We start from the raw sequence: 26,404 nt of genomic DNA on the forward strand, positions 1-26,404 counted from the left end.
GCTCCTCATGCTTTTTTTTATGTCCCAGTCCAATATTTGTCCATATTGTATGCCCATGCATTGTCACATTGAATTGAGAATTCTCATGTATATAAATGTTTCTATGTTCAAGACTCTTGCCTGGTCAGAATGCAGAACACTCTTTTCTTTGCTAGGGGACTTCTTAGAAAACAAACTATGAGCTTGGAAAGTAGAGAATACTCCTTCCAAGTACTGCAAGGCACCAACAACGATCTTCATCTTAAACATGTCTACACTAGTGTAGATGTACTCTATGTAATGTACTGTATGTAATGTACACTATACAGTATCGAGTAAATTAATCTTAGAGATACTACAAAATTGAATATAAATGTTCCCTTAGGTTCCTAGACTAATTCTGGTGCGTTTTCCAGAGTGCAGGGTTTTCTATAATCATTCATGTACTCTCACATAGGTCTATAACCTTCTGTAAGTTCTATGAGGTTCTGTAATCAGAGAAAGGTATCTTTCTCTGCTGTGGCTAAACAGTAAGTACAACTATTTTCAGAAATTTTTCAATGTTATTGTGTTATTTGTATCTTCTGGTTGCATTATTATTAATGTCGTTTTATCACTAACCAGGCTAGATGTAAATCAATTCAGGTGTTGCCAAAAGATGTCTGAACCTACCAAAACCTTGTTTGGCTTCCAGTTTTAGTACTTAGCACTCCGTGTTGGTGCAGGCCCCAGTCAGTTACACAGTGTGAAAACAAATTCTGTCTCACACACCAAGCTAGCAAGAATCCAGAAGTGGGTGGTACTCTTTTTAAATCTCCAGAGATTCTCTTCCTCTTACTTACAGGACTCCTAATACCTGCTCAACAGACACAGGCTATAGATGAACCCACTTCTGTCACACTCCTGTGGAAAGAAGAGAAGGACCTGCTGGCAATGACTTCTTTTTGTCTGACAAAATAATGGTTGACTTGTTTAATCAAGAATTAGCAGTTCAAATCTGTTTCTATCCCAGGAGAGATTGCAGAAGTCTTGGGAGGTAAGCACCTCTTATTTCAAATGAAGTCTCACAGGCAGCATACTATTGAAAAAATGGACTGATCCTCCCTCCTCAATTTTAAAATAAAAGAGTGAACCATATTCAGAATAGTGAGGTGTTTGTCTCTGGATTTTGGATTCTGTTTCCCTGTGTGGAAACTTTAGTGTTTTACTGCATATGGTCATATTTCCCTTTTTATGTCAGTGTGAGCAAGCAAGTTGTGTAACGTTTTGTTCAGATAGTGTTAGCAGGGAAAAATGAAGATTATGCAAGGAGAGAAATTACCTTCATCATTGTTTGTTTTTTTTTTTTTCTTCTTTGGTTTAAGATAATGCCCTGCTCCAAGATTTATTTATTGCTTTTCACTAGAAAAGCAATGACAAGCCCAGAACTATTGCAGTTGAAATGTTTGGTTAATCCACAAGACGCCTGCCTTAGCACATCTGCCACCATGATGTATCTTCCAATTGCCTCTTGCGGATAACCATGTAATACATCTTCATATTTTAAAAATACCTGTCCTCCTCAAAGTCAAAAGGGATGAATCAATATGACTTGTCTGTTTCAAAAGTATTATATAAGAAATATAATTTTATATCGGAATAGTGCTGTCAATTAACATCTTGGAGATATTTTTGAGTTCTTTGACCAAGCCTTATAAAAAAACTGTAGTCAATGGGGCATAAGAATTTTGTCTGAACTCTACAGTTTGACATACAAATGCGGTGATGCATTCATAGTGACTAACTAACCATGCATGCAGTCTTTGCTTAGGACATTTAAGTTATCTGACCAAGGTAACCTGACCCAGGACAAAAGAGGTTTACAAGCCCAATACTTCATATATGGAAATAAAGGATAACTAGATTAAGTGTACGCAATAGAGAAGGAAAAATAAAATAAAACTTGGCATTTCTGGTAACCAAAGATATCAGGAAAAAAGAAGTGAAACTGTGTGGCTGGACTTATTTAAATGTTTCCTCATGCGGAATCATAAGAAATTGTCTCTAACCTCTTCATACTGAAAGACAGAGTATGCTGGGAACAGATTTTAGTCTTGCAGTATAACTGTGAAGTTAAAGTCTGATGCTTTCATCTTGTTAGCCAAAGTACCGCAGTGGCTGGATATATGAAACAGTTTAGCCAGAGAACATCTCCTCTTTAGTGTCAGACTGATAGTCGATTACAGGTTTGAAGTTACTAGAAGGGAAGAATAGAAAGCACCACTGAATAATATTTGCCATGCATTCCTCCGGTCGTATTGCTTGAGCAGGAATGGATGAACTTCTGTTTCATTCTAAGTAGGCACAGGTAAAGTGATTTGAAATGTTTGATGTGAATTTAAACATGACTGGCTTTGTGTTTCTTTCAAGGAAATTCTCCAAAAGCATAGCATTCACCAAAACAAGAAAAGTTGGATGAAGGGGCTTGGGGAAAGAATGAGAGGAAAGAGAGAAATAGAAGCATGTACAGAAGAGGATAAGTCCTAAGAAAATTAGATACACTAACTATGCTAAACTCACTTTGTTTTTAGCTCTAGCACATGACACAAACTTTTATATAGCTTTCATGTAGAAAATTAATCTGGGAAAGAGTTAAAAGCCCCAAACTGCCCTAAATGTAGAAACCCCATCCAGTTTTGCAAACTCATTTATCACACATTTATCATATTCATAAGTTTTCTGAGTTTTCTCCAGCATTTCTTGAATCATTGTTAATGATCCTCCAATCCCGACAAAAGCTCATTACCTCATTATTAAGCCTGCTGATCTGCTGTTTGGTCTCTTCTGCTTTGATAACAAGCACAGCAGCACCAATTTCGGCCTCTGAAAATAATTCAAATGCATGTAAATGAGAGTATAATAACTTGGAAACTGAAATGCTATTCTTGCACTTATCCGATGCTTTAAATTTAAACCTAGTTTGCACTTGGATAGAATGAAAATACAATCTTGTGTTTAACGTTCAGTGTATAATGTGTAAGAAAAGTGTGACAAATAAAGTTCGTATTGCTCTCTTCGGTCTGAACCTGAAAGGACTGAAAATGACAATCCTGGTGCCAACCGTGTGACATGTCAACTGTTTTTAAAAATCAGAGATACAATTAAGCTTCTATTATTATTTTTCTGTTTGTCTTTAAGAGGAACAAAAAGTGTCCTAAGAGCCTCCATGCAAAAAGTATATAACTATGTGAGGACTGTTTACTCATAAAAGAGGGGATGTTGGAAACAGTCTGAGATGCACTAGTTGTGTCACTTCAGCATTAGTCCACTGGTCTCCCCCTCTGTCTCTTTCTTTCTTTCCCCCCGCCCCCCATGTTGACGTGTTCTATTCTTCTGTGGTGCTATTTTATCAGCCTTTTCAGAGTGTAGGTCATTTAAGGCTTCCTAAAACCTCTTTCTATTCAAGGTTTTCATTCTCTTACTATTAAAAATCTAGGTACTTCGATACTCCTCCACTTCTGTAAATATCTTTAACAAAAAATGAGAGCCAAGTTGGCATATGGCTCTTTAGGAATTGTTGGGTTTTTTTATTTGGTATTAGAATGTTTTTATGTTGAATTTTGTCCTTGTGTTTAGTACTTTCCATGCCTAAAGGTTTGGGAGCGTGAGGCTCCTGGCCAAACCTACAATACTGCTGGTAAAATACAATGCATGAAAATACAGTACTCTCTGCAAGCTGTTTTATCATGACTGTTAGCAGGAAAACAACAAATGGCCTTCGGGACCCTGTTATATTTTTCTACAGAACAGTTGTGGTACAGAAACGGTACCGAAAGTACAGATATATGTTAGATCCATTTACGTCACTTCTGAGAATTGAAGAAACAAAAGGGAACAAAAAGCAGTTATGAAAACTGTTTTCTCTAAAGAGTGATTTTCGCAGGCAAAACTCACCTCCAATTGTAGGAGATAACCTGGATTCCTGCCTGAGCTGATCAGAGCTGAAGTCAAAGGTTTGGCTTCCCTCATTATGGTTTCCATCTTCAATCCCATCAACAATTCTGTTGAGCAAAATCGGAGTGATGGAGCAGTTTCATAAACAGTTTCATAAACATCACATTCATAATATGGTATCAAAATTACTCTAAAGGGCACATTTGTAAGCAATGGTAAATTTTGCACAAAATTAAGTTTAGAGAAAAGTAAAAACTATTATATTGGTATAATTTCTTGTGAGTTACTAAAGATTAAACTTACTGTTAGAGGAAGGAATGTGAGGCCAAACATAATTAACTGAAGTTTCATTACTTCTGCAGTATATTTTGGGTCCTAACAAAAGCTGTATTTAATATAGTTTGCTTTTCATATCTGAAGTAATCTGTTGCCATTCTTTCTTCTACACAAACTAAAGATGCTTCACTATGCTCTTCTGAAGTTTTAATCTCCCTGCACATAACAGTCAGGTTCTTATAGTAGGCTTACTTAGGCAGAGCCTAAGTCTGAACATGATATATTTATGAAAGCATCTCTGTAAACCACAGTCAAAAGTGTTGTTGCCATGCAAATAGCTATTCTCAAATTCAGTTAAAACTAACTAGCTCAGGCAGAGCAATCTTGTTTGCAAATTTAGCCCAGCCTGCAATGTCCCAGTTACATTAGTATTGGTATTGGATTTAACTACTAGAAAAGGCATTTTTGTCAGTGTTCTGGTTTTGGCTAGGATAGAAGTTAATTTTCTTTATAGTAGCTAGTATGAGGCCATGTTTTGGATTTGTGCTGAAAACAGTGTTGATAACACAGGGATGTTTTAGTTGTTGCTAAGTAGTGCTTTTACTAAATTAAGGACTTTTCAGCTTCCCATGCTCTGCCAGGTGCACAAGAAGTTGGGAGGGGGCACAGCTGGGACAGCTGACCCCAACTGACCAAAGGGATATTCCACTATATGACGTCATGCTCAGTATACAAAGCTGGGGAAGAAGGAGGAAGGGGATGACACATGGAGTGATGGCGTTTGTCTTCCCAAGTAACCATTACGCGTGATGGAGCCCTGCTTTCCTGGAGGTGGCTGAACACCTGCCTGCCCATGGGAAGGAGTGAATGAATTCCTTGTTTTGCTTTGCTTGCATGCGTGGCTTTTGCTTTCCCTATTAAACTGTCTTTATCTCAGCCCATGAGTTTTCTCACTTTTAGTTTTCCGATTCTCTTCCCCATCCCACTGCGAGGGAGCGAGTGAGCAGCTGTGTGGTGCTTAGTTGCCAGCTGGGGTTAAACCATGACAGTCAGTTATTTCTACTCATGTACTGCAGTTGAGCTCCAGTTTGCAGTGTCAAGAAATCCAAAGAAAAAAAAAGAAACATTTTATACAATAATCAAGTGCTGCATAAAAAGAATAGCGAACTGGTATCAGGTGGAGGAATCAATACACATTATTAAAAATGCGTAATTATGAATATTTTTGTTATAATTTATAATAAATTGTGCTATAAAGGGAACTGTTTTAAAGTCAGTGGAATTGACTCAGAAAACTGCCAATTGACAGATGTGGAGCATCAATTTCTTGTTTTGTCCAGGCACAAGATTCAGAATTTGTCTTACAGCAGGCAGATGAGTTAAATACTAATCTGGAAGGGCTGAAGCAGACAGTTCTTGGCTTCTCAGTCAATGGTGATAACTTTGTGATAATGGAAATTAGACTTTACATCTAATAACGATACTCTCAAGCAAACCTCTTGACTGGAAATGTTTGGAGAAAGGAAAAACAGACAACACAGAGATATCTGTGGTGTATTTGGTTTGAAAGACACATGTAACAGAGCTCTCTGCACATACCATATATTCTTGGCCTTATTGGCTCTTCATATGGGTTTAGGACTCTGTATCATGTCTGAGTGTTCATGATGCCAATTGGATGTTATTAGACTTCACTCTAATCTTAACCAGCCTCTGGGAAGAGATGAGACTCAAATGTGGTGCTTGAGCTGCTCTGGCCTATACTGTTATCTGCAGCTGAAAACCTGAATGATTACTTTGTTTGAAATTTGCTATAAAACCTATTTAATGTCATCTGGCCTCACTGCTTCAAAAAGCAAATTTTAAACACCAATATCCCTTTTGCAGAGATTTCTAATTATATAACATGCTAACATTTTAACTGCCTTTAAAGCACACAGGGGAAAACCTACTCAGATGTGACTTGGAATTTATAGATGCTATATTCTTTAAAGTGTTTAAAGATTCAGACTAGAAAGAAACCATAGTAGCAAAAATAGCTAGTTCTGGAGAGCCAAAAGACAGGCTTCTATGTGGGAGATATGTAATGGGCAAGATACTTATTCATATACAAGGAACTGGCTGTGGAGCAACATAATCTAGTGAGTTGAAAACACAAGGGGACAAAAGTAATTTATAAGTCTCACCCCTTTCTGAATTAGCTATTGTACAGCTCTGAATTTTCTCCCGAAGACAGACACCTCCACTCCTAGAAGCCAAAAAGTCAGAAAAGATTAACATGTGACTTCTACCCAGATGATGAGGGCTAGAGCGCACTCGTCCATGTGGGTCTGAGGAGATTCAAATCCATAAATGCCTCCTCCCAGGACTGCCTTTGTTATCACTTACACTGTCTTCCTTTTGATGCTCTTCTACTTCATAGGCAGTACCCAAAAAGTGATTGGGAAGACTATGACTGTATCCTAGAAGTTAGGGTGCTGGCTTCTATTCCTTGCGCCAAGAACTACTTAAATATTTTACCCAGTCTCTGTGTTTTATTGCCTTCACTGTGGTACGCAAGGAAAGAATCTGAAGCACCAGTGAAGAGTTCTGGTTCTGGTACTCTAGGGAACAATCACAGTAGAACAAGTTTCTTAAGCAGATAAAGTATATTCTCTTGACAAAGTGTGGTTATACACCTCACAACTGCACTGACTGGACATTTCAACCAGAGTCTTGCTTTCCCCTTACACTGCTGTGCAACAGCAAACAAAAGAGAGGATCTTAATTAAGGTCTTATTTTCTCTTTAATACTTACTAAGAAACATTTAAGGCTCTTTTTAAAGTGGTTTTAACTTGTCAGTTTAAATGTTCTGATAATATAAACTCATTTTGGGAAATAATATGAGTGTTTTGCCTGGAAAACAAAGTCTGAAAAACACACACTTCTTGGGCCAATTTTCCAGCCTATTAACAGTATTATTATGCAGTTATAAAATTATGAATGGAAATAGGAAATAATAATATATGTAACAATACTTGTTTCACTTTTGCTCTTGCAGCCTTGGGTGCCAATGTCTGCCTGCATATGTTCAGAACAATAATGAGCAAGATTACATTTCAGCAGAAAATATGAAAGGTAGCTTTTCCCTGAATTACCACTTGTTATGCAAATGATAATGACCTTTACTCATAGCTGACCTGAACCAAATTAATGAGAGATCTATGAAAAAAAAGAGAAAATATCCTCTATGCATTTGAATTTTGCTAGTGTAGAAGCTGGTTTTCCAGAGATTATTTTCCCCTATATTGACAAAACTAAGATCAGTTTGTACTCTGCTCCTATTTGAAATGTAACTGTACTGATCAAATACATGATGCGAGGGAAAGATTTCTGTATAGTCTTCCATGTCCTTTTTGTGATTGCATCCTTAGGGACAGGTGCCTTGACAGAGCTAAACAAATATTGGACAAGCTGTGTCTATTTCATATTTGCAATGGCAAGTTGCTGAAACTACCACTCTGCCTCTAGTGAATCAAGGAAGTTCTCGAACATGTAAAACAGTTCAAATTATAGAAGCCCAAACTTGAACTGGAAGATCAACTGCTGCAGCACCTCGTACTGGAGCACCTCGTGAAAAAGTGATTGTGATTTCTGTAAAGAACTAATCCCAAAACTCTTGGTTAATAGTTAATTATTATATTGCAGCAATTTAGAAATAAGAAAGATAAATCACCTTGCAAGTAACATACAAGTAAAATCTTTAAAAGTATACACTAATAATACCACAGTAAACTATTCTATGACTTTTGTTTATGCCAAAAGTCACAGCAAAACAGATTTTCTCAACTCCATATTTACTCTCTACATAACTTGCATTATCAGGTTTCCTTTCTCTAATGTAAAAAACTCTAAATATTTTCTAAAATTGCTAGGCAATATTTTTCCATTATAGTCGTCTTCTCCAGTAATTTTTGTATTTGCACAGCTATGCTGTATTGTCATCGACTTGCTTTCTAAATTGCTGTCTCTCTAACGGACTCAGAATGTTTCACAGTGCTGTTGTGGAAATGCATATTATTATAGATGGACAAAATTATACCATAAAGATAGACTATTTAAATAGTAATTTTCATAATTGCTCAATACTTTCCCTTTTTACTGGTAGAAACACTTTATTTCACAATAAAGTCCTGAAATCATACCATTCTGCATAGTGTGTAACAGTTCCTACAATAAGAGGACATTTCCTTCTCTGTGTGATGAACAAAAGTATCAACTATTAAAGAAAAAGAAATATTTTATAGTGTTACAATAATGATATTTTTAATAGGAGTTACATGATAGAGAAGAAAATAACTGTTCATAACTATTACCTTGGGCTCAGGTCAGGTGGACCACTGGTGGTCAGTGCTGAAAGGTGTAACTTAAGGTTTTTCTCCTTCCTTCTGGAATAGTAATGGAGCTCCGTTTCATGTTTGGTTCTTGAGGGGTTCGAACTGCAAGCACGGATGGGTGAATGAAAGGGCACCGTTCCTGAGGCCAACTGCTTCAAGTTTCTCCCTAGGTGGCTTTTATTGCTTCCAGCCTTCTTCTGCTCAGAGCAATTTGTGCTTCTTGTATGGATTGGTGAAAGGGTGCTGCTCTCTTCTTCTCCCTCCTCATCCTCATCTTCGTCTTCCACAATTGAAGGGAGTCTCTTCTTTATATTTCCATTTCCCTTGAGTTCTGTCTAAAATAGCAGATAATACATACTAGCGTAAAATTCAGAGTCTGATGTTGCAGAAACACAATTTCTTCTGGTGTTCACCCTGGAACAAACCCAGATCTAGCACAGCTTTCATTTCTCATTAGAGATAGCTCTTTTGGAACTCTTCCATAGCTTCTGTCTTCAACTATGGCTACATGTGCATACTTGAAACACAAACAAATTAAAAAAGGTCACTAGCAACATAGCCAGTGAACTCAATACAATGTATTTTGTTACCAAGACTACATGGCTAGTTCTTACAAGCCATGTGCTGTATGTACACTTGAGCAGATTAATCTTGCTTTAGTGAGGCCATTTCTTTTGAATGCTATGCTCTCAGACTCCCGGTGGACCAAGGGAAAGAACTGAGGCTGGTAATTCGTATAATTCCACATTTTCATATGGAACCATTTATAATGTATAAATAGCATTTACACCAGTTCAGCTCAAGCCCAAATGTCCTCTGTATCCTTCTTAGTTGTTGTAACTGAAACTACTGCTGGGATAGTAGGCAGATTTTTTCAGTTTACACAAAGTCCCGTTAATGCACCAGTGGTGTGACAGTGTCAACTTCAGAACTGAGTCATAGAAAAGCAGAGCTACATCTGTTTTTAAAAAAGTGCAATTTGAATGCTCCATGTTGGAACCAAGGCAATTTAGAGGCAACATAGACCTGGGATCTCTACTTTATGTACTAATTGAAATACAGTATAAGAGAGCAATATATTGTTTGTTATTGTTTCATGGTAACAAAATACACTGGTCATGAGTGCTGAGCTATGCCAACATGGTGCTCATGTCAGGATCAGGCCATAACTCAAAAACAGTTCCATTTATTCCTATGGTACAACTTACTGTATTTATCGGTAGTAGGTGAATGGACTAAGGCAGAATCAGGTTCCAGGTCAAATTAACAAACTCCACACATCTCAGTGAAGAGTACAGCCAAATGCAACTTCATGGTTTCAGAAAACGTTGCCATTCGTTTTTTTTTTTCAGGCTACTCCTCTTAATCAAGCTTGATTGAGGCACTGTTAACTTTAGGTGATAGAAAAGCTCAGATGAGCTTGTATAGTCAAATTTCTCACATTCAGGCCAAGTAAAATTGGCTGGGTGAAAATGCAGACTTGAGGAATTTATCCCAATGTTCTAAGCTCCTATTAGTATCTGCCTAAATGTTTTGCAGCATGGGTTTAATTTTGCTGTGTGCTACAGCACAGTTCCATTGAGTGAATGCTTTTCTCTTAGTATACATTGACAAATTTAATGAACTAGGTCCTTTCCATCTGAGATGTATGAATAGGTAAGAATTTAAAACAGTAGCAAAAGACCTGTCTACATAAAAATATAATAGCCTTGTTGTCAACCATAATAGTCATCGGAAGGCTATCCTGTTGATCAAATTGTACAGTTCTTGGCATTGCTGCAGTCTATACTCTCCAGACAATGAGCGTTACCCATATTCAAAACTTTGGCTTGGGTAACCATGTATTTAAAATGCAGGTGCTGTAGTAGGATATCCAAATCCAGCACCTGGAAGAAAAGATCATAAGCTGTTACTCATAAAATGGACAGTGGCAGAACTATCTGCAGGGTGCTATTTAAAGTCTCATTCTGAAACCACGGAAGTCAGTTGGAGTTTTTCCAGCTTTGCTCTGGCCATAACTGTGTGCATGTTTCAAAGTCAAGCTTGGCATATTTAAAATGTGACTAACATACCTGAGATAGCGTAGACTTGTTTGATAATTTTGATATTACCTGAAAAAAAAAAAAGTAAAAAAGTAGCAAATATGTGCATCTGCACAGTATTGGCTTCCAAGAGCATACAAACATCTAAACCAAAACATTTATTTTGATACAAGAAAAGAATTTAATGATAAAACAGCTGATTTAATCTCATGATTAAATTAAATGGTGACATAGCATTGGACTAAGTTCTGAACTTGGAAACAGATGCTGTGAGAAAAAAAAAATGTTTTATTTTTATTAAAAAGATAGTTCCTCCAAAAATAACATTCTACCTTAACAAAAAGTTGGGTCAAGGTTCCAAACTTGTGAATGAATGTAGATGGGTGAATGTATGCCTGGTGGATTTCAGTGCTGGTTTGATAGACTCCTGTGCAGGAACAGTGCTCTGCTTTGGCCCTACCTCATTGTAGCTTTAGCGCCTGTGCCAGCCTAGTCCATACATGTAGATGATCTAACTGTAGCATCCTGGGGGAATTTTCAAAGGCAGTGATGGGACTGAAGCAAGTAGGACCAATATAATCCTGAGGGAGATACGTGCTTAACAGCTATTCAAGGTCATGACATTTCCCCTTCTTGGATTAAACAGAAAACAAGACAAAGGAAAAGGAAGAAGAAAAAAAAATCATGCAAGTTTAATGTGTGACTACTTCTAATAAAATCCACTGGAACTGCTGAATAATATCTGTAATGAACATTCTGTTGTTTATTTGAATGTTCACACCTTGAACATGGGCAAGTCTCTGGCAGCCTACAGGCTGTATTTATAGGAAGATTTTAGTCTGCCAGGTAGAATTTTCAGAAGTGATTTTCAGCTTTCTTAAACCCACATGTCAACATAAAAAGTGCTTAACACCCATCAATTTTAAATTTGTCGCATCAGGTTTTTTTCTCCAAACTCAGGTAGAAGTTGTTAAGCCTTTCTGGAAATCATTGAGACTTCTCAGTTTGTTTGATAAAAGTCTTCAGAACTCCTAAATACACAAATTTTAGGCAGAGATTTGGAAAAAATAATTGTGTTCTTTTTTTTTCTTTTTCTTTTTTTTCTTCTTCATAAGTCTTTCAGATTAACCTGAAAACTGTTTGTTAGTTGCTCATAAAAGTGAGGGTACTAGTAGTGGTATAATATACAAATACACAATATTTAAGTTTGTGTAAGCAGAAATCCTACTCCACAGCAGCCAAGCCAGTAGCAGGTGTATCAATAAATTTGGCAATAACACTCTAATAACTGCCAAATAGAACAACTGCAATAATTAGGCTATGTAAATAAAATACCTGCTGTGTTCTTCCTGAGTTAGATAAAGTACTAGATGATATTAGCAGAGGATGAGATCTCAGATACTGAAATCTCCCAGCTTGCATTGTAATCTATGTCAATTGAAGAAACACCATATCCTTCAAGATTCAGGAGAACAGGAAACTGGAAATGTACTAAAATATTAAAGTCAGAATTAGGAAGTACTAATGGCCCACTTTGTGCATATATTTAAGAAGATTAATTTACAATAGTGCCCAGAATTTTGGGGCGTCACTTTGCTTGGCTTCTAGGCACAGGTGCAGTATGAATGTTAAAGATCTTAGAAGGTACAAATTTGCCTGCTGAAGGCTTTAAACGTGACTTGTCATTTGTAGTTTGTAATGTGGGTGAAGATTTCACCTCATTTTTTTTTTTTTTCTTCTCCTGAGCACATGTGTTAATCCTGATTGTCCATCTTGAAAAATAAAGACAAAGAAATCAGTGTATGGGTTTCTCCTAGATGTCCTGGTGGGATTTCCCACAGCTCTGCTGGAGTCTTTCAGCTGGGCTGGCCTTTCGGCTCCATGAGCAGTTGGGAGCACTGTTCCCCGGCTGCCAGGACCGCTCACGCCACTGCCCGTCACCACAGCAGCCACAGCCACCCATCGGTCCTCCTCTGCTCTCAGTGTTACCCTTGCTGGTCACTGCAGCAGAGGGAAACTGGCTGCGGAGGAAATGGGGGTAGTGGCAGCACTTTGTTGCCTTATGACCTTACCGACAGAAAGGTAAAGGGATTTTTGAAGGCAGGTTGGTTTTTGCAGGGAAGGGAAGGAGTGTACTCAGGAGGAAGGGTAGCAGAAAAGAAGGCTAGGTAGGAACAAGGAGCAGATGACGTGAGAAACTACTCATCAGACTTTCTTCTTTCATTTCCCCAAACTGACCCCTTTAACCTACTGGGGACAGTTTCAGTCTGGATAAATTGATATTTTTAGATAAACTCTGGACCTATAAACTATTTTTTCCATAGCACGGAAACCACAGTAAAGAGTGTTGTAAGTGCTTCTGTGTTAATACACTGCAGCCATGTTTATTGCTTGTAATTTTGAACACAGTATCTTGCACACATAAAACAGGGGCCTGGACTTTATGGCTTGGTAGTTGAAAACTGGTAAAAGAAACTATAATTAATCTGTGACCAGAGAGAATTCTCAAGAGTTTGTTTTTAAACCTCCTCCAGCAACTCCCTTCTCTCTCTCCCTGCAAAAATACTATTCTCAAAGAGAAAAAAGAAAGATAAACACAAGAACAAGGACAAAGCCAGTCAAAGGGCAGTAAATTTAAAGACCTCACCATGCACATAGCTTTATCTCTGTAAAAATGGAGTATCAGTGTAAACAATTATGAGGTGCTGTCCTAGTTTCTGATCTGCTAAAACCTTTTATTTAGGGCAACACACTGGTATAGCCTTCTATAAAAAAGCTTTTTTTTCTTACGCAAAAAAGAGGATGCAAAAGAGCTCACATTCTAGTCTTTTTAAATGAAGTACAGCTCTTAAAGGATAAAGGCTGCTGAAAGAAAAACATGGATATTTCCCCTGCTATGCATTAGGAAAAAAAAAAAACAACCCAAGACTGATGTTAACATGAGTTGTGTGAAATACTGTCAAAGGGTCTAATTAAATTTTTAACTTCAGCCCTGGTGTCTCTTTATGTCTTGTGAAAGTAGCTATTAAATTTAATTTCACAAGATAAAACAATAATAGATCATGTACCAAAAGCAGACTCACATCGAATTCTTCCATGTACGTAATCTCAAATCTATAATCTTGTAATTGTTTAATATGTCAATATATAGAGCTTAAAAATTCATTGTTGCTTATTATAAGCACAAAAAGAACATTTCTTCATCTGAAAACACTGGTGGTTTGCTGTCAAAAGCCAGTGATCTGAAGATTTTTCCAGGGTCAAGCGACAGTAGTTTTTAATAGAAGAATATCTACCAGGAATTGTGGCCAAACCAGGTAATTAGCTGTACAATAATTCAAGATGAATTCCAATTATAAAACCCTAAAAAGAGAAATATAGACATGCAGCTAAATTTGGGGTTAATACATTAAATGTCCAGGCAAGTAAATTTGCATTTTTGGGCTCAAAAGAATGTTATCAGCTTTTACTGGCCTGATTCCTGTTGCCTTCATGAGGAGTGGGAACAAAAATAGAAACATAATTTAACTGATTTGCTTGTAACTCTTGGATCCTAAAATATATGCATAATTCTTTGTATCTGAGGAGTCAGAAGGATAAAATACACTTTCAGGAAAGGATCTGAAATCAAACTAGAATTTTAATGTTCTTAGTCAGCATTTGGAAACAGGAAAAAACCATTTAAGAGCATTGGCAGTGTGGGGAAAAAAAAACCCCAAGAACACATGCCATATGTTCTATTCTTTGCAAATTTACTGTATGGTAATGGAAAAGATACAAATACATAACAAGGGATTATTGTACCGCTGAAAAGCTTAATGCCGGACATGTGTTCAGGCCTCAGTTTTCCATAATCAGGAAATTTTTCAATGAAATATCACAAATCCTTTAAATCACAAAGGAGTCAATCACTCGCAAAGAGTTTCTCACGTTAGATATAGTTGTTTTATATCTATATTTACTGAGCAAATTACCCCTTCTTTTTCTTTTTTTTTCTTTTTAAGACTTTCTATAGTCCATTGGCTTGTTCTTATATTTTATCAGGTTTATTCTTATCTCTTTTCCTTGCTTAATGGAGAGATAAAGAAAACTTATTTTGTGGAAGCAGATGCTTTCAGCATTCTCTGATCCTACTTACAGTATAGAGTATATTGAATTAGCAGCAAACGTTGAACAGCAGGTCTGCCACTAGTATTTTATCCTAGGTGACCAATAACTGTGAATTGCCATGAGCTCTGCAGTCTTCTGTTAAGTCGTTATCCTACATCATTCCTATCTTTTGAATAAATTATTGTAGCCTGTGAAGTTAGGACAAGTGTTCAATAACTGGCTGGTTGTGGTTAGCTTTGGGTAATTTTTTTGCAAATTAATACTTTCTTGGATTCAAATTTCTCACATGAGCTTTCATATTTAGTATTAAAAGTTTACTTTTCATATATTTCTTTAAAACCTGGATGTTAAGTTCAATGGATTCATTAGCAAAAATTTTTAATTATACTTTGATTGTTTATTAACAATAGCGATCTATTGCATTTTGTGTTAAAAAGATAAATCATGTCACAAAACACTGTCTCTGTCACGTGCTCCAAATCAAGAATTGAATAAATGGTAAATGTGGATGGTATAATTTGTCATTTTTACTTCTATATTCTTACTTCCCTCTCCCACACCTCAAAACAGGAGAAAAAAATAGTGTCCCAAACTGCTCTGAACATATATCTTTCATAGCAAACCTGTGCCAATAAAAATAATAAAAAAAAAAATGAAGGAAGAGACTTTCAATAAGGTCAAAAGAAGGCAAAAGGAGGAATTGTTAAAATAGACAATAGACCTGGCACTGACTGTACATTGCTCTGGCAGGTTGCATTTTTGGAAAAGCTTGCAGATTACTGCAGACAAAACATATACATTTTAATATTCCTACAGTTTGATTAGTCATGTAAAGATTTACATATTATTAATAGAAACTACAATGAATGCTAATAGCTTTCAAAGCAATAAAACTCAAAATTCTTCCCCTTCCTGAAAATATTCAGGTATATGCTTAGCTTCATCTAACTCCGAGATTTCACACAGGCTTGTAAATATTTGCAGGACTGGCCCTGTGGATTGATATCCAATTAGACTCCTCAACTCGAGGCTGTAGATACTGCAGAAGAGTTGCTTTTAAGTTTGTGTGGTTAGCTTTATCTTTAAATGAAACTTCATACTACTTTTTATGCAAATATGTGTAACTTCAGAGAGGCTCTTGAAAAAAGGAAGACAACGAAGTGGATCTTGAAAAATATTCTCCCAAAGAATTTTATTACCTGCTAATTGCCTATTTCCAAGCATCCCCAATGTTGCCCAGCTGTTTTGCTAGCACTCAGAGGCCAAATCAGTGGGATGAATGTTAATAAGTGACTCACTGAGGACAGCAACATGTCTGTGGAGAATTTTTAAGAAAGTCCACCTGTTTCTGGCTTTCAGGCTAAACCTTACAAAGAAGGCGGCAGGGACAGGCATAATCTGTTTCCTTATTTTAAAATCTGTTTTTTGATTTGTTTTTTGTTTGTTTGTTTGTTTTTTCTCAGAAACATTTCTTCTAAATAATGAATATTTTGCATTTTGTGTGACAATTTGATCAGTAGATTAACCTCTAGCCAATTCTCCCAGAAGGAAAAAAAGTGCAAATTGAGCACACATCTGGCCCCTAGACATATTCAGAGCTAAAACTTTGGGGAAGACAGCAGACTGACAGTACCTGTGAAAACGATTTGCATGATTTCACCTCGGGGCAAGAAGTCATCTCCTGGCATGCGAAGATATCAGCAGAAGTCTAGGTATATAACCTTGTTAAGTAAGAGAGCCATCATATTTTCCTTCCCCTGAGATGCAATTTGTGTTTTCTATATACGCATAATACGGAAAAGCTGAGCATGTAGCTTTTGGGAGCTCTTGGCAGCTTTGTTACTCAAGAAGTTCTGCATAGGTTAGAAACTAAGACAACATGGACACTCAATAAGTGAATAAAATTGCTTCAGTTTTTGAAGTACCATGATATAAAACCAAACCCAGTGTCAGAGAAATTAAGAACTAAATTTTCAGTAGACCTCTAGTTACACTTACGTAGGTAAGCTTCTGTAGCTCTGGTTTTACTGAGTGAAGGTACAGATAATTAAAAAGAAAAATATGCTGGTATATTTGTTTTTATATCAGTAAAATCTTAGAGTGCATTTGTACATACATGATTTTTGGTTTTCATTTTTATATGCTTTCGCATCTTTGAACAGAGGGTTGGGTCTAGATTGCCTTCAGAGGTCCCTTTCAACATCAGCTATTCTACTATTCTATGACGTTTAAAAAAAATGCACTAAAAATGCTGCCAGCTCAATAAAATTGAGAATGGATACTTATATTCATGTGGAATGCCTACTTGAAACACAAGTTGCACTGATTATAGACAGTTTGCTCAAAGACTACGTCATATTTAAGTTCACACATTTCAGCATGTATCCTGAGGTTATAATGACTCTGCAAGTGTTATAGGAACTTTACTTTACCATATAAGCCAGTCTGACATGCTCATTACAGCTCAAGGTAGTCTGTGCCTTCAGAACCAGTGTTCTTATAGAAGAAATTGTGTTAAGTATTACAATTCCCTTCACAAATTAGTTTACACAGAATAATAAAAGGATAGGTTACTGTAAGAATGCTTCTAAATTTAAGGCCACTATCTGGTTGTTGCTATATCAGTGTAAAATAAAAGCAATTATGGAAAAAAAAAATCCACCCTCTAAATTCATACCATTTTAAGGTTAAGATACATTAGGATTAATTTTATTTTTGATTTTTTCCAATGTAGAGACAAAGATATAATATTAATATTGTAAAAGTTAAATTATCATGTTTCCTAAGGCACAGTGAAGCATACTGGAAAAAGTTATCATCTAGCATCACTTTGTAATTAAAATAGAAATATGGTTAGATTCCAAGGCAATACTCTCTGAAAGCCAGGAGCTTTTCCTGGCTAAAATTCTGTTTGACACAGTGTTTTATACCCTCCTGACACCACAGTCTAAAAACATCAATAAGCTGCTTTGCTAGCCTGGATTTTTTTTTCAACATGTAACCCTCTGGTTAAGCTTTATAATCTGATGCAGAATGCAATAATCCCAGGAAGTGAAATGAATGAGAATGGAGAGTGCTCAAAATGACTCAAAAGCTATAATTAGAAGTAAAATTTGGTTATTTAAACATTTTATTTCTAGTTACAGTGAAAATTGTTTGTTTTTGTCAAGAAAGTGCTAAGGTCCAATTGTGAAAATCCTAATTACATACATGCATTGAATACTCTTGTTATAAATAACGTGTAACTAATGATCATAATTCCTGTCTCTTAACCCGTTCACAAAAGAGTGACCACATGGGTAGCAGTTTTGGGATGGGTCACATGTGTAATATATTACCCGACAAAACTAAATGGGTTATTTTCCTCTCCTCCCCTTTGGCCTCTTCCATGTCTTGTGGGATTCAACCTTACAGCCAATCGTCTATTTGTTTTAGGTGTAAAATGGAAAAGACTTGTAAAAGCACAAGAACTAATGAAAACAAATAATTAATGGAAAGGATGACATAATTGTGTCAAAAAGTTGTGGTGGGATGAATCTTCTAACTGGAAAAGAACCACAAATCAGAAGAATAAACTATTAGAGAGACAAAAACAGACAGCATCAGTGGCTGTGTGTTGTTATTTAAAAAAAATATTAGAACGACTGAAAGCTACAGAAATGAGACAGGAGCATACCAGCAAAAAAAAAATTCTTCAGGTAAGATACTAGGAAAGAAAATGAAGAGGCCACCAAGCCTGCAAGAGAAAAGGCATATCAGTCTGTCCTTTTTGAATTATGTTTCCTTATTGCATTATTTCTCAGAGGTGTACCATATTGAAGGATATATTAGAAAAATGATAGTGAGATTATTATCTTGAGGGGTACCGGATGAACTGATGGCTCAGAGGCACCACACAACATGCTCACCAATGACTGCAAGTAAACAAGCTTTATGAGTTAGTAGACAACAAAAAGGAGTGAAACCTGGCTCGCACTATAGCTCCAGGTCAGCCCCACTCCCACGCTGAGTGAAGCAGGTAATTGCCAGGTTGAGGGAGCGGAGGAAGGACTCACTGTAACACTGCACAGCGAGGAGGGTATTGCAGCAGAATCAGTTGTCTGAAACTAGCATGCACCTTAAATAGCCAAAGATCCATCAAAACATGCTTAGTGTCATGAATACAGCTAGGAGACCTGTGAAATATCTTGCAGAGAGCCAGCTGACAAAGCTCGTTCCCAAACTGCTTCTCATTCATTTAAAATCAGAATGATTTTAAATGTAAAACAGGTGAAGGAACTGCTCTGGTTTTTTTGTCAATGGTCATGCCCTTCTATACCTACAAAATCCTGTTACTTGTTCCATAGAAACATAGAAGTTGAGCTGTGTAAGTGAAGTTGTATGAGTGCTGCCTTGTTCAGCAATAGGGTAATTTATTTTGGGAAGATGGAGAAGGAGAGAGAGGGGGAAGAAGGAAAAAAAAATCCAGGTGGTCCCAGAAGCATGAACAAAAAATCTGAGTAGCTTGTACAATGTGAAAGAGCACGGAGCAATATTTCACAGCAGCACTGGTTGCAGAGTAGTCCATGCACAGAGACACATAAGAGACCTACTCCAATGAACACATCAGGAGTTGTGTCTCAATGTTAATTATATGTTCACAGTTTTAAAATTATTTCAGATTTTGATAGTATGAGGAGCACCTTCATTCCTATACTATAGTCACTGAGAAGATGAGAAGTTTGCAGACTCCATCTCATATCTGTCTTGTATCAAAAGAGGTATAAAGGAGAAATGGAAATGTGGCTGACTGGTAGAAAGCAGTGGATGCACAGCCAGCAGTCACTTAAGATCTCTAATAGAAAAATGGGAATTTGTTCTGTGTGGCTGCCAAACGCACATGGACTAAAGAGAAAGATAATAAACAGGAATCTAAGTTTTGGGTTTGGGGTTTTTTTGTTTGTTTTTTGTTTGTTTGTTTTTGTTTTTGTTTTTTCAGAATAATCGTGCAGATAAAGTATTAGACTTCCGTTGCTTTAGGTGATGTATTCACTTCTCTGTTCCACCTGTTGTAACAATGCTTGTAAACACACACAAAAATTGCCATTGACTGGTCTCCTGTTTTGCAGAATTTATACCTACTGTGCCACAGACAATAAACACCAGTGAGTTACACCTGCAGTAATAGTACACGATCTTCTGCCAGACGAGCTATTGGCAAAGGTGGGTGCTTAAGTCCATGTAAGTTTGTTTAAAAATGACAAGTTTTCCTCAAAGTTATCCAACCCCCCTCTAAATGTCAAAGTAGGGCTTTTTAACTTTTCTAAGGTAAGCCACTTCTTTCTACACAGCTGCTGGCAAAACCCTCTTCTCTATTAAAAAGGTGGTTGGGATTATTTGGGAAATCTTCTATGGAAATTATTTATTATGAAAAATTTTTTGCAACCTGTGATTGTCCTGCAGTGTACAGGATGAGCTATGATCTAAGCTGGGGTGGAGGAATTATGACTAAGTGTAGCAGCATAGTGAGAGTTGGTTTGGAAATTAATTTTTTCAATGCATAGCTTTTATTATAAACACATAGGTAATACCCAAGAAATAGGATTTTTTTGGCTCTGAAAGTTAAACACATCAATAAGTAATTATGTGACTGAAGTTTCTATCAGGTGTTCGTATTTTATAACACTTGCCAAAATTAAAAGCAACTATTTTTAAAAAAGGCTTATTTTTTCCTTAATAGAATTGCAAATACAATAACTTTGATTTTTTTCTTTAAAGCAAAATACTATTTATTATGCAGACAAGAAGGATGCATTTAAAAAAATCAGAAATGTCATGCTGTTTCCATTGCTGGTTCATAATAGATAACCAAATATGTAACAGACAGAATTCCTTCTGAGTTATTACTATATTGGAAAGCAGCATTCATAAATTCAACAGACCTATACTAGAATATCTAGAAAAAGCAAGACTAAAGAGGCAAGAATGAATGTATGTCAAATATGTAATCTACTAGCTGAAAAACAGACAATGGCTAGGCAGAATTTAGCTGAATTTTGTGCTTGCATTCAAGATATTTTTTGCTATCCTTTTTTCTGCCTACAGGAGCTATACCACCAGTTGGCACAAAGAAAGATAAAAGTCTAGAAATAAACCAATTAAAAAGAAATAAGGTGGAATTACCTATATGCTCTTAAAATACTTGTTTAATGCTTAGCTAGAATGAACCAGAAAACAGCATATTTTAGATTAGAATTTGTAGATATTTTTCCTCCCAATCTGTGCCCTCTGTTGTATGCTCCAGAGCTTAGAGCTGTTTTCACCTTTAAGAACAATTGGTTTGGCCAGTTGTCTGGTTTCCCAGTAGAAAATGAGGAACATCCCTTGTAATTTGTTTGGTATTGCTAATAGCAACCTGAGCTTTATTATATTAAAAAAGCCCACAACTCAGTCATTAAAATTTAATAAATTCTAAACACCAGCCTCTCCAAAGGACAAGAATTAAGTCCTGTTTTGTCAGAAAATGCCTTTCTGGGGGAAAAAAAAAATAAATATTATTGCTTCTTGGTTGCCTTTTAAAATTTATTTGTCTATGTATTTATTTTATTATCAAGGAGCCTGGCTAAGCTGCAGTAAGACTTAATATTCCCAACTGGAAGAAGAATCTACCACTTTTCTTGTGCAATCTTTGTGATTATGTTTCATTTACACTGCGGATACACTGAAGGAAGCAGTCCTTCCCCCTGCTTCAGAGACTGAGTATTTTCATTTTGAAGAGAGTAGCTTCTCCTTTGGGGGGACGGGGAAAGGAAGCTCTTGTAAGAGGCAGAACACTGCTTTTAAGGCCTCAAAAGAAAAGTAGATACTTATTAATTATGAGTCCTGTCTGCAAAGACAGATTTTTGAATCTTCAAGAATATCATCGTTTCTTTTTGAAAATGACACATGTTAGTGTTCTAGTGAGTCAAAGATTGTGCCTGCATGGGTCTTATCTTCCTTTGGGACTTCATTACCGCTTGAGGGATGGCATAGGTGTCAAGGAGGCCTCTTGTTCTTTGTATCAGTCTGGCTATAACCAGCCCTTGGGGTGTTTTTGATGAATAATGATGTCTACACTGTAGACGCTTCTGCATAGACATAAGAAGTAATGAGAAAAAATAAACTGTTACCAAGCCCACAAAGATATTGTGCAAATATTTGCCTATTCGGAGTTTCTTATAGGATTATTCGGAGTTATGAGCATCTGCTACTGCTCTCTAGATATATAAAATAGCACATGTTTTCCAGGGCTGGTAGATAGCAAAATAATTTCCAGGTTTTTTTCATATAATTGTATTATATGTTGTTAGAACCTTCTTATGAGTTCTTATCTTTATCAAATTGGATATCGGACTCTCTCACTGCCTGCTATATATGCAATCTGTAATATATAACGCAAAATTATATGGGTGGGGTGATGGGGGTGTCAAAATCTGTGTCACTTAGCAAACCATTTCATGACTATGACATCATAGTCACAGGCCTAGAAAAATTGGTTGAAACACCTGAATGGCTGAATTGTTTTAATGTCACAACTCCAGCTACCAAACAGATTAGCTTTTCCTAACTGCTGTAAAATCATTCAGTACATTTACAAAAACAGTTACGAGTTTCTTGAGCAATATTCAGCAAAGAAAGGACAGAATATATATAATCAACATAAAGATTTTTTCCTAATTTGCATCTCGCTGTGATGAGAATATATAAAAAGGTGGCATAATAGTGCTGCCTGTGTGATTGCACACACATTAATGGTTATAATCATAAATCACTTACTTAATGATTGCTGGGTTTAGAGCTACCATGAGGAAACACTGAAACTTTATCTCCCTGTTTTTGTGTCTTTCTGTTTCTCTGTTACTCATTAGAGGCTGAAATAGTTACACGATTGCGAGCTCCTGTAGTTAAAATCTCCTGAGCTTTTCTTCCAAGATTGCTTAAACAGCACTTTCAATCTTTCTATAACCAGACAGCTACAGTTTCTACTTGTTACTGGGAAATCTGGTTACAGCTCCTCCTTGTTTTACTGAAAAGTGACATGGCTATGGAAGTCCTGGAGCCTTTTCCACCATTACACCTTACTTGGACTTTAATGCAGGTGGAGCACATCATTATATACACTCTTAGACTTGCAAATGAATGAAGAAAACAAAGTTTAAAAGTTTTCCTAGAGATTTCTGTGTGGGTAGGGTAGTTACATGGTCTAGCGCTAAGTATCCAACTTCGACACTCCAGGATCAGGAAACTCCCGATGACTTACTTTTAATTCAGTTCAAATCTCTTATTCAGTTTTGTGTGCAATGAAAAGTTCAAACAGCACAAGGAAGAGGATAATGGATGACCAGGACTGTATCTTTCTACAGCCTCACCTTTTTAATGCTGGCTTAAAGTGTCAGGAAATCTACAAACTAAGGCACTTTTGGTGGACTGTGGCTGAACATGCAATAATGTTTTAGGTCAGGACTGAAAGGCACTTGGCAAGCCATAGTGGGGAAATTCATGCTATTTCACCCCGCAGTTCACCTGACCCTAAATACTGTTACTGATCCATTTTCAAAAGCATTAAGTTCACATTCAGTTGCAAATTTGCAGTCATTTAAATCACCCAAGGAAAAAGAGAGCGAGAAACCGATTTATTAAAATGAATCAATCTACTGTTTAACTATGGAAAAGCTCTCCAAACCCAAAATTTCCATAAAGCTGCAGAAGTCATAGACACATGCAAAAGTAAAATCTCCCTTGGGGGAGCGGGGAGAGAGAGAGAGTGCGCACCAGATACAGTGTCACAGCTGCCAAACTCTCCCATAGCACCATTCCCAAGAAATAATGCTATATTTTTTTTAAAAAAAGGTCATATTTTCATACCCACAAACTGTACTTCTGAAAACCTTCTTCTTACTATTCTGTGAGAGTAAACCATCAGTTAACTAATTTCTGTGTGCAAGTTATATTCATGAAGACCAGCTATTTTTTAGGTGAAGCAGAGCAAGTGAGTGGTTGACCAGGCACACTTCCTACATAGGTATCTCCCTTCATTTGGTGAGCCCTCTTTTTGTGGTGGTACAATTTTTGGCCACCTTATTCCTGCTCTTTTTCCTTATTGATAAGTAAAATGGTTGAATCAGAAGTGACCGAGGTTAGTTCTGCTGCAAGAGAAATACTAGTGGGAGGGCATAGTTAACCCAAGGATGTAGGAAAAAGTGACACCGATAAGCTGTCTTGGGTTCTCTCTATGTGCTTGTGACACTGGATGCTCCTCAGTGTCAGGATCTTTTTTTTTCCCCCTTTAATTTTAAAATCATGGGTTATACCATGAAAATACAGTGTGTGTTCACAAATTCTGCAAATATTTTCCTCTTTAAAGCAGAAAATGATGTCCTGCACTGCTTTAAATCCCATCTTCCACAGTGCGTGTGAGGAGGTTCTTTTCCTGTCTGTGCAGTCACCTTCAAGGCTGGTGTAGGCTTGCTCTCAGCAGAGTCTGTACATCACCCAGCCGACTCTGGGAAGAGTTGTCCCTGATTTTATAAAAGCTGAATGTGTATGCAATTGATATGGTGATCCCCAGATTTGTCAGCATACAGAAAAGCATGAAGCAATACATCGTGGAGGTTCATCAAGGTCCCTGACAAAACTGGAGAGAATGCAAATCAGCTTCAAACCCTATCTTTACATGGAGTTATACTCCTTTTCAGATTAAGCATTCCTCCCCAAGGAAAATGTGTTGGTTACACAAACTAATCTTTGAGCTCTCAGAACAGATGTGTACTCTCTCAGCTGCTGTCTTCAGCAGCAGGAAGTTTAGGGACATTTCAAGAGACAAACAAATGAGATGCCCTGATTATTTTCCTCTCTACAAGTTTGCATTTATATATTTACACCTTTCTACTGCAATTGTTTAAAGAGCATTGCTGTGGAAACACTTGTGCCAAAGGACACCTAGTAAGAAGCTTACATAGAAAAATCAACCTATATAACACATTCGTTGAGTGTTTGAGCTGAAAAAGGACTTTGGCCCACTGTTCTTGCATGCATTAGAGCAGTTCTGTGAGCCTAGAGGTTCCTCAGGCCAGCAACACTCTCCCTGGGTGACTACTGCGGCACAGAACTCGCAACAACCTTCTGCACAGAAACACACGTGAGTGGGCATGACCAGGGAAGCTGTAGCACGGGAGTGGCATGCATGCAGGGCATCCATTGACATTTTTCTTCACAAACCAGCCAAGCAACAGGCCACTTTTTGTAACAGTGAGTGTCTGCCTATGCTACATGGAGGATAACTGCCACACAGGGTGTGGAGTTTTTAAGCTCTGGAGCTCTTTGTGGTGTCTGCCCAAACAGATAACCTTTTTTGCCTTTTACGCTTCCTTGGCATTACATTTGTCCACTGTCTTGATATTATCCTTGTCCCCAGTCATGTGCTTTCAATGTTACTTCTCTCTGTGTGTAAGGAGAAGCACAATACAAAGACAAATACCTGAACTGTTAAAAACCAAACTGAAAGTTTGGCTATCACTATACGCTCACATAGTTAAGTCAGGAAAGGAGAGCTGTCATAAAATATTTTCACTATTAAAATCTGAATATAAATATTTGCTACATAGTATCAGTGAAAGTACTTTGGTAAGTCTATACTGAAGTCTTTCAGCAGTGCTTTATCTGGAATTTCTTGTTGTTATGTCACATTAAATTGCTCATTTAAATGGAAAAACACATTTTAGTTGCAGTGTGATGAGAAACTGTTTCTTATTTTGAATGTGTGTGACAACATTCTTAACTAAGAAGTGATAATCAGTGATCTTTGAAATGAATGTTCATTAGGCTGGCACGTGAGCTTCTAGAAAAGGTATAGTTAAATACCTTTATTTGGACACATGCTTTACATAAATATGAATTATTTTTAAACATAAGTAAAAAATGACAAAACATTAAAGAAGAATGTTCTCTCATGGATGATGTTTTCTATGGAAAAATTAGAAGCAGAGAACGTGTTCACTGTTTATGATCTAATCAATTGATAAACAATTCATATAGGTAATGACTGACTTATCAAACAAATGGAATGAGTGGTCCTTTTAATGTAATCTGTGTGTTATTTCTTTACTGTGACAACATTATGAGAACTGGCTAAAGTATGAGAAACATCTTAAAGGTAACAATAGCTGCAGAGACCTTTAAAGATACTTACATCACTTTCATGGCCTTCTCTTAAATTGTATGTGAGATCATGTTGTATGTCTTCAACAAACTTGTGAGCGTACTCTGGGTAAAGGTCGAGCACTTCAAAGAGACCTTTGAGGATAATGCATTGGAGGTCACAGTACGTTAGAGCTTTAACATCTGCATTTGTTTTAATAACTTGATCCCTAATGGATAGGTTTGCTCCAATTAAATCTCCTTTACCTAAAAGAAAATACGAAATTAATAATCTTCAAAGCATGAATTCTTTACTTCTTTTTTGAATCATAAATCTGTTTAACATAACTGCTAAATCTTAAATCCCATTGTTACTACCTCATTGTTTAATTAGTAACATTCTAAAGGATCTTTGTCTAAAAGCTGTCTTTTTTTTGCAGGTTCAATCTTATATGCAATTAATAGGAGGTACACAGACTAATTTCCAGACATTTAACTACCTGATTTAAGGGAGCAATCAAGTAAATATGTAT

General features: G+C 36.8%; 1 protein-coding gene across 1 annotated transcript in view; it reads right to left on the bottom strand.

Moving 5' to 3' along the window:
• KCNH8 (potassium voltage-gated channel subfamily H member 8) overlaps window positions 1-26,404 on the bottom strand; it is a 200,208-nt gene that overhangs the window by 10,572 nt on the left and 163,232 nt on the right. Inside the window, exons 11-15 of the mRNA XM_072851445.1 lie at window positions 25,924-26,138; window positions 10,638-10,676; window positions 8,545-8,900; window positions 3,913-4,019; window positions 2,765-2,841 (exon numbers count right to left, since the gene is read on the bottom strand). Of these exons, the coding sequence (XP_072707546.1) occupies window positions 2,765-2,841; window positions 3,913-4,019; window positions 8,545-8,900; window positions 10,638-10,676; window positions 25,924-26,138 (794 nt within the window). The remainder of the gene's footprint in view (window positions 1-2,764; window positions 2,842-3,912; window positions 4,020-8,544; window positions 8,901-10,637; window positions 10,677-25,923; window positions 26,139-26,404) is intronic.

This window comes from Ciconia boyciana, chromosome 2 (assembly GCF_034638445.1).
Source record: "Ciconia boyciana chromosome 2, ASM3463844v1, whole genome shotgun sequence".
Taxonomy (NCBI): domain Eukaryota; kingdom Metazoa; phylum Chordata; class Aves; order Ciconiiformes; family Ciconiidae; genus Ciconia; species Ciconia boyciana.